The following is a 16,151-nucleotide window of genomic DNA, read 5'->3' on the forward strand; positions in this document are numbered from 1 at the left end:
ACAAGTGTGCAGTCACACCCTCCCACTTTTGATCTCAGCAAAAAGCACACAGGACCACAAAACCTCTGATTCAAAGGACTGAGAAAACTCTGGTGACTGTCTAGTGGATTGAGCATGATTCCTCTGGAGCAATTCTCCCAAGTTCATATTTATATTTGAACAACCCTGAAGATGAGTGGTTGCTGTATACATCTACTCTGGTGCATTCCCACTGCAGAAAATTCAGCACTGTTTTCTGCCAATTTGTTTTGCATCAAAATGCACGAAGCATATAAAGTACCCTATTAAATTTTTTCAGACATTCTGAAATGATACCAGTATTACAGATTTTGTTGAAGCCAGGACAGTGTTGGCAAGGTCAGTTTATCTGATGCAAACTATGTTCATCATCTATGTTATATTTCATATTGTTGTTGTTACCTTGCTTTTCTCAAAGATCCAAGACCCGAAATGAAACAAGTTCACGAGTTTAGCTCTGCTACTTCAAACAAACAAACAAACAAACAAACCCTGCTGATATTACAGTTGTGGCATGATATTTGGTTATCTTCTTTTGCCAATACATTGCACTATGCCCCCATTCTGTGTCCACATACATTCATATACTCACATTTTACGGATGAAAATAGAAAAGGCACTAACATTCTGCTATTACGCTCACCCACATCCAGTCATATATCTTCTCCCCTCCCCCATTTTCAAGGCACGTCTTCACATGTTATATGCTGTATTCATTTACTCAACACAATCTGAACACCAAGCTTACAAAGACAGTGATGTTTACAAACAGACTGTGTTTTCCTTTAAAAAATTTCATTTTTTTCTTTTTAAGATATATTTAAGCTTAACAGATCAGTTGTCTATGTAGAATATTTTCCATTTCTTCTCTCTACTGTCTATATTAGATGGATTTGGACAGAACTGTGCACTTGCATTTTCGATATAAATCTTATGTATAGTCAGCCTTCTGTATCCATGGATTTTGTGTCCACAGGTTAAACCATCCATAGCTTGAAAATCCAAAAAGCACTCATTAATTTTGCCATTACATATAAAGGATATAATTTTCCTATACTAGTGGTTTCCAAACTTTAGCACTCCAGATTTTGGAACTTCAATCCCCAGCCAGCTTGGCTAGCTGTCAGGAATTCTGGGAGATGAAGTCCAAAACACCTGGAGAATCAAGAGTTAGTAACCACCACTGACTTGAGCATCCACGAATTTTTGTATCCGTGGGAGATCCTGGAACCTAACCAAAGCATATACTAACTGTATTTAGCATATACCATATACTGTATGGTGGTTTTGCATGATAGGGTTTTCTCTGTAGCAGCACCTTGACCATGAAATGTCTTCCTGAAAGGTCCATTTGGCTCCTTTCTTTCTAAATTTCCAGAGGGCAGCCACAACTGTATTATTTCAACTGGACTTCCATCAATAAGATTTGGAGTCTCTGGCAGTTCTGAGTTTGTTTGTTTTTTAGGTGTTTATGCTTCTAGAACTACCTTTAAAATGTATCTTTAAATGTATTTTGGTAATGTATTTAATTTTCAAAATATTTTTTGAAATTTCAGCCAGCATTTCCAGTGGGGACAGATATTGGAAGTGGCAGTGCAACAACATCTGGAAAGTCACCGATGATGTTAATTGAGTCCAAACTTCTGCAGTACAGCTTCCCTAACAAACTATATGGACTAGTGGAGAAGTATGCATCCCGACCTGGGTAAGGGTTAATATCTAGTAACAAAGAGAAGATAACTGAAATGTGAACAGCTCTTTTCAATTCTGGCCCCATCTACATTGCCAAAAGAAAATCCAGATTATCTGATTTGAACTGGATTATGTGGTAGTGTAGACTCATATAATCCAACTCAAAGCAGATAATCTGAGATTAGATACTGTGTTACATGGCAGTGGAGATCCAGCCATTGTTTTATAAAGTCATCCCACAATGAAAATAATAGAGAATGCGAATTCTCAGAAATAAATAAATAATCAAGCACTGTTGCAATGTATGAGTGTGGTACTAAGCACTATATCCTTGCAGATACTGACTACTCATTTATGCCATTATTAATTTATAGCAAAGTTTTAATAACATTCCTGTACTCTAGGTATATTCCTTTTGCAAAGGTGCAAGACTTTCCCTAAGGGGGTTATTATGTTTCTAATCATGCACATGGAAGCTTTGCTATTAATGTTAATGGAGATAATACCACATTCCAAACCACCCTGGATCTCTTAAACAATATTTTTAAGGTTGTTTGGGGGGGGGGGGGTGGTATTCAAGAATATTAGTCTATTCTCTTCTATTCTCTTTGACTGAAATGGAAAGTGCTGCTGCTATATTTAGACTCGGCATTCCAAGCCATCTGGTATCTAATATACGTGGAACAGAGCCGTCAGCTCCGTCAATACTGCAGAGGGAAGCTTAAAACACCACAACAAGCAGGCAAGGATAAGGAATAAATTAAAAATTGCATACAGTACCTAAATCTCCATCTCCCCAGGGGGTTTCCAGCCAATCGCAATTATAAATCCTGCTCATTTTGAATAAAAGAACCCCCAAACCCGTCCCCTTTAACTGATGCCTGTTAGTAGACTCCAGCCATTTTTAGAAAGAGCTCCTTACTCATTATAATACGAACTTTCACCTGCACAGTTAATGCAGTAAACAGATGCCCAAAGCCCAGGCTTTACATGCTCAGCAGGAATACTAAAAGCAATAGTGTGTGTGTGTGTGTGTGCGTGTGTGTACATATTATCTCTTATGAACAGATATTTGGGCTGAGTCCCGAATGAAAATCAGTCATCTGCTGCAAATTTATTTTAAGGTTTGGGGATGGGGAGATGTTTAGCTTCAGTTTCTCATCTATACAACAGGAACAATTATCTACCTCCCATGACTATTGTGAGAGAGCAATGCAATAAACAATATATATCTTTTTTAGCTCCAAAAATAGTAGAAATTATTGCAGGCTCATGCCATGAAGGTATAAGATAAATCTAATAAAATGTAATCAAGACCAAGGGCACTATCAGTTTTCCAAAACTGCAGGATTTTTCTTGCCCAGTGTCTTTTTGATCACATACTATACAGTACAGTCTCTGTATCTACGGACCAGTACATGTGATTTTGTTTTCCACATTAAATATATCCTCACATTTTTTTATATCCTGCAGTATGATTGTTTGGTATTCTTGGACCAGAATTCCTTTATTTGATTAGGGCTCCTTATTATCCATGGTTTCATGTATCCACATAAAGGCTAGGAAAATATCCCCCATGCACTGTACTTAGTTTTTACTGATCAACAGGGCACTCACACAACATTTGGGGACTGCCACCTTCACCAAGAAACACAGATACAGTCTCCACAAAAACTATAAAAAAAATCTGGCTGGAGTTAAATGCTTAGAATGGAGCATTCGAAGAAAAGACTTTAAGCCTTCAGTAAACACTTCCCAAATCCAGCCAATATTGGTAATGTGGCCAAGACAAAAAGGATACGGTTACTAGTCATGTGCGAGAAATTTGTTCCTACCATTTCATTCATCTTTCGTGTCTTCCATTTCTTCAGAAACACGAAGCCCCCTACACAAATGGAAATGTACTCAACACAAAAGCCTGCTTTCATGTCAAGCTGAAATTGCCTCCTTGCCTGCATTTGGGAAGTGTGCATTTGGGAAGTGTGGAGTGTGCTACAGGCACACTCCAGGCCTGCCTGCAGGCCCTGCCAGACACACACTCTCTCTGAGAGTATGGCGGGGCGTGTGTGGTGGCTGATGGGGCCTGCAAATGGACTCAGGGCCTGCCTGCAGCTGAGCACCATACTCCAGAGGAGCAACAGCAGGTGCCAGATATGAAGAACTTTGGGAAGCGGTGCCAGTAGGTGGGAAGCCCCCTCCCCTATAGTGGTCCAAATTTCAGGGTCCCAGTCCGGAAAAAAAAACCCTCAGGAGGCTTTCAAAAACAAATCGGGGCACCCAACGAAAGCTGGGACAAGAAACGGGGCAAGGTTTGCCCTGAAAGCACAAGACTTAATAGTTACTTCTATTTCTCACTATGGAGAAAGAAAAACCAACATTTGAAATCTACTCACACTGGAAAAATATGGTACGAGGAAAATTAAATCCCATTTCCCCAATTGCCGTTGTTCCAAACGGAAATACAGGGTATAGATCGTGATTTATGGAAACTATAGTAATATTAGATGGTCTCATTTAGTTTGTGAGCCCATAAGGTTTAGTGATTTGAGTGCTGAGCTGGGGCTTCTGGAGACCAGGGCCCAAATCCACAGTCACTCACAGAAACCCATTGGGTAAGTCATATTCTCTCAGCCTCAAAGGAAAGCAATAGTAAACCCTATCCAAACAATTCTTGCTGAAAAACCTTGTAAAAGGTTCACCTTAGGGTTGCCATAAGATTAAAAATGACTTGAAAGTCACAGTAACAATAAACACAACAAAAGCCATGCACAGGCAGTCACCAAGTTATGAACAAGATAGGTTCTGTAGTTTGTTCTTAAGTTGATTTTTTTTGTAAGTTGGAATAGGTACATTTACAAGTGTAACACCAATCAAAAATATTTTAAGTTTTGGATAGCAAAGGGCAGGGTTAATAGCAGTGTGGTGTTTTTTAGTCTGTGCCTCTATTCACAAGATTTCACCTCACTTTCTATGACAAGTGGATCTTGAAAAATTTGGCTTGTAGTAGAAACAAAGATTGGTGATAAAGCTTCAGTGGAGATACCTTTTCCCCATGATAACACTTCCAGAAGTGAATTTCCCTTCCTAGAGGTAGATTTTATCACTTCTTGTTGTCTCATCTTGTTCTTAACAAAAAGTCAGATGATTGTAACTTGTGGGACTGCCTGTACAGTCCGTTCTCCACATTTGCTGGAGTTAGGAGCAAAAATGAAAAGTCACAAATAAAGAATGCTATTTTTCTATCTCTCAGGTAATATCAAAGTCCTCCAGTGGTCAACTTCCACTGGAGAGATGTTTTCTCTAGGAATCTCTAGAACACATTTACATTAATCACTTAGGCCAGTGTGAGTTTGGTAAGCCCAGTAGGGTTCATTTGGGTTAACCCCAGGAAAACAGCTTGACACAGCTTTCCCTTGGATTAAGTGAACTTGGGTGAGCCAGGATTCAGGTTGTGCCCCAAGTTAGGGACAATCAACTAGGTCAGTTCCTACTCCACCAACATTTTAAACAAAAGTATACATAATTAAATCCATAAAAACAAAGCCAACAAATGTGTAGGGTCACATTTGGTTTAGCATAAGCTTTTAATATCTGCTACCTAACACATAATATGCTAGTGTGGTAAACAGATGGTATTTATTATGAATGAATACATAAACAAAATTCAAAGGAAGAAAAGACAGAAAGAATTGTTACAACATGATAATACTTTCTATTTTTTGCAGCCTCTCAGGAACATGAATTAAGTGTATACTTAGAATAATCAGAACTGTATTGATTTAAATAGCTCCTTGAAACATTATATAAACACACTTTTGCCTGTTTCTTTGAATATTTGCTAGACAATAGCAAATGTTCAAAGAAACACACTTTTGTCTGTTTCTTTGAACATTTGCTATTGTCTGTTTCTTTGAACATTTGGATACATTTCCCCCAAATATGGAACATCTAAGATCTGGATTAGGAGGATCCACATATGTTGTTGATGCTATAATGGAAAGGAAAATCTCAATCCTAATATTCTAACATATAGGGAGCATTGCAACCAGTCTGAACCTAATTTGGAGCAAATGGATTCTATACAGTCGGGTAATTTCTAATGACCTAGAAATAATTGGATGGCCAGATGGACGATAATATCTATGTGAGCTGGTTTGAGGGAACATAATTGACAGGGACACTAGATTGTTGATTTTACAGCTTTCTTATTGTAATCTAGCATAATTTGTATGACTTGCAATATTTCTGTAGCCAGAAAATCAATTCTATATTCATTTTTGTGACATGTTTACATTTCACCATTCTTTAAAGGTCCCCTGCCTTGTTTATCTCCACTTGTACATTTGCATAAAGGGTTACTCCACCCCTTCCACGTTGTAAACAATCCTCAGTACTTAGTAACACAGGCTTTACTTTGCATTATATATAATGTGGCTTCAATATTTGCAAAGGCAGAATGCATTTGAAGGTAATAATTAATGTGATATTAATTAAACAGAATAGACTAAAACAAGTGCATACACAAGGAAACTTAACATGTAACATAAGATGAATATTTAAACTTAAACCTTGAATATTCTTTTAAAAACACCATTTTAAATAGGTGATGCAAAAACTCATTACATTATCAAATTCTAGTGCCCGACCAGTTGGCTAAATTATTGCTTTACTGACCTTGGCTGGTGAGAATACCCCAGCTAGCTTTTCGTTTTGCAGGACATTCCCCTATGCGTTCTAGGCTTCTCTTTGAGGGATTCTGTTTATTGCAGCTCTTCACAACCGCAGCATTGGTGGACATAATTTTATCGGGTTATTTCCCCTCCTGCCAAGACCTGTGTGTCATTAATGCAGATGCTCTCCCCTGAGGAACGCCCACAAACTACTTTCTGTCCTCCTTGACATTTGCTCACAAAGGGTATGCTTGTGCTTGCTCTAGGACAGCTTCCTGTAGAAAAGCTTGTACGCAGAAACCAATTCAGCAACATTTAGAAGCAGGACTGTCCTCTAGAGCGCAAGAGGGAAAGGATTGCGCTGGCATGTTCTATTTATAAAGCAAAGGGGAAAAAAATCAGCTTAGCTGCAGCCTGGGTCTGTTTACATCACGTAGAATAGGAAGGAGTATTTGGTTTTTGCTTAAAGAATTTTCTCATATTAGTTCTCTGTACATAAAAAGGGGAATAATAGAAACATACCCACTAAGGATCTTTGAAGACAAGCATAATATTAATGATAATAATAATGATTATTATGATTTTGCAGCATTTTACAAAATTAAAGCTATAGGATTCATGGCTGTGTTAACTAATATTTGCAACTGAAATGAGATTTAATATGGAAACAAATGTTTATTTTAATGCTTCAATGCTGGTATGGTATTAAAAAGTCTGAAGATGTTTGCTGGAAGTATAGCTCCTAGAACCAGGCATAAGAAATAAGAATTATTCTTATTTTTCCGACAAACTCATGTAGCATACACTGACTCAAAAAGCAGCATGAATAGTAGGTTTTCATAAATGAGAGTAACTATCCTTTAGCCATGGCACTAAATAATTATGCTGTGATGCTGGAAGCAAATGCATGAATAAGCAAAGAGGAGAGACGAGTTTAGGATAAAGTTACAGCACAGATTAAATAGAGCACCGATCTTGTTACAAAAGTGAAATGACTAATAAAAGAGGTACTTATCTTGTGGGGTTTTGTTTAACTAACTTAAGCTTCTGCAGGTACCAACACATTTGAACAGGTTTCCATTTAGGAAAGGAAGCTTAAACATTTAGGTTTGTAAATTGAGGTCAGTGTACACAGATATGTAATACGATATGTTAAGAAGGAGTGTTAAATCTATTCACCAACCCACATATCTTAAACTTTTACATCTGGGTCCCTGTTAGCCTCTCTTCCCGCGCCTCTGTCAAATGTCCTCACTCTCACTGGTGAAACATTTGACTAGATGTGACTGATTGTAGTGCGGTTTCCATTCATGGTGAGGCCATCCTCCTAGGAAATGGTTTGCATACACCCCAGGGCCCTTCCACACTGGCCCAAATGTGAGTGAAATTGTCATCTTGAATGCCAATTTTCAAGCTACATGGGAGGTGGGGAAATCCCGCATTTCTGGCAGGGGAGGTGGATAGATATCCACCTATGATGATTCCCAATTGTCACCGGAGGGGGATATGGCCACTGGCCCCTTGCCTCGTTTCATCCAAAAATCTACTATAAATGCCTCAGGACTGAAGCACAAAGCTTCCACAGAGCTCCTATCATGTCAAAATGATGCCAGGAGCTATGGAGCGGGAATTGTCCCCTCCCCTCTCCAAAGCTCCCGGAGAGTCATTTTCACGTGACAGGAGCACCAGGGAAGTCTCATACCTTACTCCTGAGGTATTGACAGTAGGTTTTCAGGTGAAACGAGGAGCAGGGAGGGATGGGGGACATTGGCATCCCTCCTTCCCAGGGTGCTTGAGCACGTGGAGACTGCCCACTGGGATTACGCATGGCAATAGCAGGAAGAAGTCCCCATAGCCTTCCCCCCACCCCGTACCTGCAAAGATCCAGCTCTTACTTCAGACACCCCAGGCTAATGCACCCACTTCAGACACCCCAGGCTAATGCACCCACTTCATCGTATTAAAGGGACAAATAGATTGGCCCCAGATATAATGTTGAAGGAGATATGGTAACTACACATTTAAATGCATGGCTGTATGTACGTGCATGAAAACATATTCATGCTTATATACGTAATAATATGCACCAAAGCTTGGCACTTTAAGGAACCACTTTGGCTTGTTTGCCTGAGACTCCCAGTAACCCTAACCACACAGGGTTGTGATAAAAGCTAAAAACTCCAATCCAACACCACCACTCCTCCCTTAAATAGGCACAGTATTTTTTTTTGTTTTATTCCCATGGGTCTTCATCTGAACACAGGACTTTAATGCTATCAGGCTGCACCCCCAGGGCATTCTCACCTACTAGTTTTTTTGCCTCTGAGGAACTGACAGTTCTTGACACCACTACCATCAGACCGCCTTAGACCTGCCTTAAATGCAATGAAAGCCAACCTGAAGAAAACAATGTATGAGTCAAGGCAAGGGGAAAAGAAGAGAACCATATGTGAATATTTCAGATCCTACAAAACTCTTTGAAGTTAATGACCAGTGCCCCAACTGAATCTTTCTGTAATCCCATAATTCTCCAATCATCTCCTATAACTAGGTAGCCCTGCTAATATATCTAATGCTTGAATGTTGCACAGAACTGGATTGAATTACACAAAGTTAATGCTTCCGTTACTTTAAAAAGTTGCCAGTAGACTCCTTCTACATCAGGAGTGAGCAACTGTAGAAATCTAGGGGGCAGCATCAGCTTCCTAGGAGACCTTGGAGGGCTACACCTCCTCCTTCAAATGTACATTTATCTCTAAAAGTTTCTAGGAGACATGAAGCATTTTCACCATGTTTCTAAAAAGGTTTCTACTGGGAATAAATTGACTCAGAGGGCTTGCCAATACACCCTCCATACCTCCTAGTGGATATTTTGGAACATTTAAAGGCAAAAAGGATTTTTAAAATGTAAAATTTCCTTTTTACTCCTGAGGTGTCCAGGGGGGCTCCAAACATAGTAGAAATGCCATCATAGGACCTCATCAGATGGGGTGAAAGCACCCTTGAACGCTTTCACCCCATCTAATGGACAGAGCCCCAAACCGACCATTACACAACATTGTGTGACTTCTGGCAGAGGCCCTGCCCATAACCAAGGTGAAACTGTTGCCGGACACTTTCCCCACAATATGGGGGGCTTCCTGTGTTGTGCTAATTCCAATGAATTCACCCATTGCCTCTCTCCTTTCTCAGCAAAGCCAGGAGAAGCAGGAGACTTCACTTGGCCTTTGTGATGAGTGCATCTAAGGGAATTCTAGAACAAAAACATTGCATGTGCATGCAACAGACCCCTGGATGGTTCAGAGAGGCTGTCAAAATAATGATCCTGGGACTGCATGAAGCCCATGCACCACACTTTGTCTACCACAATTCTACGTGTATACTGAACAAGCTGTTTGAAAACTACACCAAGGAAAGCGTAGACGAAAAGTGGGAAATGTCATTCAGAAAATGCAACATGGTACCCCTAAACCATCTCTGTAAGTTCATCTGACTCACTACAATACAGAAAGTTTCTGCACATAAGGAAAATTTCCAGGAAAGAGACCAAATTCAATCTGCCAAGCTTCTCAAGTTGGACTATGCCATGAAATCTTCCTTTTTAGAACCTCCATGTTGCAACACTCAGAGAAGGGAGAGTGGAGTAGGAGTGCAGCTTCTAAGCCACAGCCTTGAGGAACAGCTGCCTGATGTCTAAGTTCAGTTACTTTTGCATCTTCTTAACCTTTACTGAGTAGGAAAAGAAAATGGAAAATGAAAATGCAGCGTGAGCCTTAAGGACTCCTTGAGACCAGTTAAGGACTTTATTCACACCTTTTCTTCTGCTCTTTGGAAAGATAAAAGGAAGGAAAAGCCAACTCACTAAGCCTATGCCTCAACAAGCCTTTCTTGAGTCACTGCTCATTTGGGAACTATCTTAGGGCCCTTCCACACAGCTGAATAACATTTCACATTTTCTGCTTTGAACTGGAATATATGGCAGTGTGGACTCAGATAACCCAGTTCAAAGCAGATATTATGGGATTTTTGGCCCTAATATTCTGGGTTATATAACTATGTGGAAGGGCCCTTAGTTTGAATGAACCACAAGGTTTTAGTCTACTTAGCTCTCAACGCATGAAATTCACAGTTAAGCCATGCTTGACCATAAGAACCCACCATTCTGTAAAAAAAACGTTCCATTCCCTGAGAGTGTCTTTTGCAGAGTGACTTCACCTATGTTTTCTCTTTCCCAATCATAAAAGGGAAAAGAGAAAACATAGGTGAATGGCAAGAGTTATGAATGTTTCTTTGTATATGGAACATGTATCAATTTTAATATCCTTATTATCATTAATAATAATAATAGTCTTTCTTATTTGCCTCTTCATAGTCACAACATAGCTAAAATACATAATCACTATATAGAAAACACACATTAAAACTTATTTCTACAAAATACATATATTAGGATGCACAGAACAAAGATTCAAATATAGTATGTTTAAAATTCATGATTAAAACTGGCTGGGTAGGCTCGGATGAGATCTAGGCAAATACACTGAGGCTACATGTTAGTACTGACGGTGGTCATGTACATTTTTCTCATGCTTCTAATTGTGCCTGTCCAAAAACAGCTTCCCCAATCCTAAATCACTGCTATTCCTGTGTGTCATTGTTTCCAAGTTATGGTGTCCCTAAGGCAAACCTCTGATGATGTATTTTCTTTAGGGATTTTCTGGTGCCATCCTTTGACTTGCCCAAGGCCACCCACTGGGTTTTCAAGGACAAACAGGGATTCAAACCCCATGTTTCCAGGGTTTTAGTCCAACATTCAAAACTATTATGCCATAATAAAGAAACCACAGGTCACATCTTTCGTTGATGAAGTATTTACATCATAGCTTGGGAGGGGGGATGATTAATGCTGGTGCCTTGTATTTTACACATGCTGGACTGAATATGCCACATTCCTTTCATGACCACTTAAAAGTCTATTGTACCTAGAAAGCCAGGATGTGTCTATATGATTTTTATTAATAGAACTATGAACTATCTGGAATGTGAACTAGGAAAATATCTTGTGCTATTTTCCTTCTCCCAACAACTGTTGTTGAGTGACATTATCAGTTGCAATTGTTAAATGATGTGGTAGGAAAACATTACTTAACATTCATAACTGTATGAATACAGTACATATCTTCAGATAACTCAGCTAGAAATATGAATTACTAAATAATTTCCAGAGATAAAAGAGCAGCTCATATGTCATTAATACTAAATAAGAAAAGTAACAAGAACAATCCCATGTATATTAGAATCACATTACTATTGGAAACTTAACTAGAAATAGGAATTACTAAATAATTTCCAGAGATAATAATAATAACAACAATAATAATAGTAATCCTTTATTTATACCCCGCTACCATCTCCCGAAGGATTCGGTGCGGCTTACAAGAGACCGAGCCCAAATACAACAATAAAAACAGCAGCAACAACAACACCACAATAACTCAAAAAACAAAACAATAGCAAAGAATAACAATAACATTAACAACACCTAATGATGCACTTAAAAACAATGGCCAGGCCAAATGTAATAATTAAAATTAAAAATTAAAAGTGCCGGGCATGACAAGGTGGGGTGTTTGGAGGGGGATGGGCATGCAGATATTCTGAATCTCTGATAAAGTGCGTTGGGACATAATGCTAGGAGTTTCCTTATTCTGGAAAGGCACACTGGAACAACCACGTTTTCAAGCTCCTCCTAAAGATTGCTAGCGACGGGGTCTGCCTGATGCCCTTAGGGAGAGAGTTCCAGAGTCGAGGGGGCACCACCGAGAAGGCCCTATCCCTCGTCCCCACCAATCGCGCTTGCGATACCGGTGGGATCGTTAGCAGGGCCTCTCCAGATGAACGAAGAGATCGTGTGGGTTCGTACACAGAGATGCGGTCACACAGGTAGATAAAAGAGCAGATCATGTCATTAATACTACATAAGATAAATAACAAAAACAATCCTATAATGACTGGTACTAAACTTTGTCCTAATAACACTAAGAACCACATTACTATTTGAATTATTTTGTTTCTGTTGTGTACCTTCATTTTAGCTCATTTGTTCCTCTCTGATACTCCAAAATGTTAAATTCCATAAACTTAAAGCTTCAATGGCAAGCTGCTCCTAGTGTGAATTATAGAATTGGCATACAAGATTCTTCGTATTTAACAGAATTATCTTAAACTAGAAATTCACCAAGGGAAGTTTTTCTTATTTATAAATGAAGTAGTAAAACAGAATTTGTTCCTGAATCCAGATGAATGTATCATCTGGATGTGCCAAACATAATTGCCAATGATTCTGATAACTGTTAACATATCGATATGTATGTGACAGAAATCCTAAAAGTTCCCTTTTCTTTATTCAAATATAGACCCTGTTTGAAGAAAGGACAAAGTTTAGTACCAGTCATTATCTTCAGTAATGTCTATAAACGAAACTACCATACTGGTTCCCTTTATTTCAGGTATGTTTGTATTTTATATCCTTTTGAAATGAATTGAAATCTCAAGGTTTAAAGCTAATGGATAGTTAAACAGAATCCAATAGTTATTTTCACATGGAATCGACACCAGAGGAAAAGGTGTCTTTCACTGAAATAATATGCTGTTGGTACAAATTGCTTTTGAATATAAATTTAAACCACTTTATTAAAAATTCTTAATTGATTTTTTAGCACATTTCAGTAGCCTAATCATATTTTTGAGGTCACAGCAGTTTTCGATAATCAGTGAGACTCAGATTCATTTGCCCGTAATTACAATACATACTTGCCCACCATGGATAATAGAAAAGGTGGATAATGCAGAACTATATTTTGATTATACTTGGGCTGGAAACACAACATAAAATCACAACAGAGGACCTAGAAAGGTTTATAAAAACTTCTCAGTGTTGGGTGGAGGTAATATTTTTGAAGTGTGGGTAATTGAAATTGTGGATAGGGAATCAAATGCTATGGGGATTATACTGTATTGTTATTAGGTGGAGGACATAGTGAATGATCTAGGAGTAAAATGAGAAAGTATATGTAGATCTTATCAGATGAGACACTGCTCTATGTCTTGGGGACATAGCAGTGCATGTTTGTATTTATATGCATGCAATTTAGAACTGACAAAATGTTAGGGCTCTGATATACAGACGGAGGAATGTGGGAGGTACAATATGTATCACTTTGTACACTTTCATTTAAGTTTGTATAGTAGCTTCACTGTTGGACTAGCATGCCAAGAAACTAGAGTTCAAATCTCTACTTAGCTATGGATGACTTCAGGAAAGTCAACTCTCTCTGCCTTAAGAGAATGGCATACTTCACCACTCCCCCCCCCCCCCAAAAAAACCCCATACTTTAGGGTCAATGCAAGTCAGAGTTGACAAGAAGGCACATGATGAGAACATAATGAGAACAAATCATTTTCATATAGCATGTAAATTAGTAAATTTCAAAAAGTGTGGTTGGAGAAGCATGGTGTCAAGAACACTAATTCAACTTCCTCTAGTCTTCTTCATTGCAGCAAACATGCCAGGCCAAGTGGGGTAATATTTCTTGAGCCATAAAAGGAAATGGGAAATAATTGCCCAAAAAAGTGCAGTTGGAAGAAAGACATTCATATTATTGCAGTGATGAGTACTAACAGTTGGTGTGACTCTGAACTTAATGTCCAGGGTCTTACTGATAAAAATGAGCAAGAAGCCCCAAAGATAAGAGTGCTGGCCTGCCACATTTTGAAGAAAGTGGAGTTGATGTATATAAATGGATCACTATAATATCATAAAGTCCAGAGCCTAGAATTATATTGCTGATGTGAACCACTAAATAGCACAATTATTCTGTGAGATTTGGAAATTCCCTAAACTAGGAGAATTCATTCTCTTGTGGCAGCCTTTTATGCTACAGAGTGAAGAATAAACTTTCAGAATAACCAATGAGTCAAACCTGGGGGCGAAATTCTTTCCTGATTTGATAATGCTGTTGGGAATGTGTCTAACTTCATCCTATTAAGTTATAACAGCAGGAAATGTTTTTAGCACCTCTCCACCCCGTGTGATATCCCATTGCTGGTTATTGGGATCTTGTATGTCAATATTTTCCAACCTAGCACAAGACTTCAAGGGTACGCTTTTGGAATTATTCTTGTGAAAACATTGGATCAAACAGTTTAAATCAGAAGTCATTCTTCCTATGAGTTATTACTGGAAAGCCCTTGTAGATTACCACTTCTCACACAATTTTTCACAAGTGCCTTCAACAGCATGCATTCTTAAAGGAAACATTATGCTGAAAAGAAGAAAAAGAGAGGGGAAACTTTCGATTGATAAGAAAATGAAATATGATACAGAAGTGTCCACTTAAATTAGGTCCCAAATGTATTGAAGTCCGTTTTACAACAGATTAGGCTGTTCCAGAATATGTACCAGAATTTGTTTCTTTCTTTTTAAAATGGCACTTCAGCTGTGGACACCAGAAAATTACTTCTTTGATCACTATACTGTTTATGTTCTACTCTGACATTAAAAGGAATGGTGTCAAAAGATAGTACATGCTTGTAAGTGCATTGTGAACCCCCTCCCAATTTCCTATTGGGAAACTAAATCCTGTAAATACATTTAAAAGCATAAATTGAAAAAGATGAAAGTAAAAATGAAATATAGTTCCATTAGTTGACATCGCAAACTTATTCTCGCTTGAATAGGCATTCCTTTGAAAGTGCAGCCTTCATTCGCAGCATATGCACATGACACAAATACAAGAGACGCTCAAAAGCATTTGTCAGTTCCATTGGTGGAAAGAATCTAAGTTGTAATCCTTAACAATACATACTGGGAAATATGTCACTGTGACATTAATTGTATTTCGAGTTTAGCACTTTGTATCACAATAGCCAAAACACCAAGCTGTGGCTTTGGTTATTCCCTTGTGCCATTAATCAAATCAAATCAAATCATAGAATGAAATAGGTATGTAAATATGAAATCAAGCTTATTTAAAAACATTGCTTATTTCATCCCTGCTTATAAGAATTAATGAATTAAAATGTTTTCTCCCCACTGGGTGAGTTTTCGTACATATTTTGATGACTGCATGTCAGGACTTTTTGTGAGAAACTTTCCAAAAAGCTTTTTTGTGCAAATTCCATTTTTACAAAAAAATAAAATAAAAAAATTAAAAGGCACAAATATCAAAAGACACTGAAGAATTTTGTGCAATCTTGTGCTGTGCCCAAACAAGAAGTAAGCTTTAGGGCATTTGTTCCTCAAAAAAGCAGGATGCAGATTATTATTATCTCAACAAGTTGTCTTAATGTATCACTGAAATATCATATTTCATATTTTAATTACCTGTACATAAAATATATCTTCATAATATGAGCATTGGGTATTTTAAAACTACATTTTAAAGAAAAGAAAACCTAAGTGTCCTTCTGTCTTTAAAGCTAAGAACTGATTTCTTAATAGGCTTGCATTAGAAGCTAGTCAGACAGTGTTATGGTACAAATAACCTTTGTAAACAAGGATATACAAAGGGTATACATGAGGACGTGTTAGAAAGTAGCACAGGGCCTCATAGACTATGTTGATAATATGAATGTGTCAAATTAATCAGTACTATAAATACATTTTAAAAGACATTTCTCCTTCTGGCATGCATTTTGAATTCAAGAGCAAATAAACTAGATTTCATAATTCTAACTCACTATATACTGGCCTTAAATGTAACCTGCATT

At 38.1% G+C, this 16,151-nt stretch overlaps 1 protein-coding gene across 3 annotated transcripts in view; it reads right to left on the reverse strand.

The window, feature by feature from the left end:
- Positions 1-16,151, reverse strand: part of ASB5 (ankyrin repeat and SOCS box containing 5) — a 40,558-nt gene that overhangs the window by 15,964 nt on the left and 8,443 nt on the right. The window contains exon 1 of one of the 3 annotated variants that reach the window (XM_060778687.2): positions 6,385-6,747. The exons of 1 other annotated variant lie outside the window; for it this stretch is intronic. In XM_060778687.2, the coding sequence (XP_060634670.1) occupies positions 6,385-6,508 (124 nt within the window). In that variant the 5' untranslated portion in view covers positions 6,509-6,747. Of the gene's footprint in view, positions 1-2,490; positions 2,679-6,384; positions 6,748-16,151 lie in introns of those variants that run through there. One more of the 3 variants, XM_060778688.2, reaches the window with a different exon arrangement.

Source organism: Anolis sagrei, chromosome 5 (genome assembly GCF_037176765.1).
Source record: "Anolis sagrei isolate rAnoSag1 chromosome 5, rAnoSag1.mat, whole genome shotgun sequence".
Taxonomy (NCBI): Eukaryota; Metazoa; Chordata; class Lepidosauria; order Squamata; family Dactyloidae; genus Anolis; species Anolis sagrei.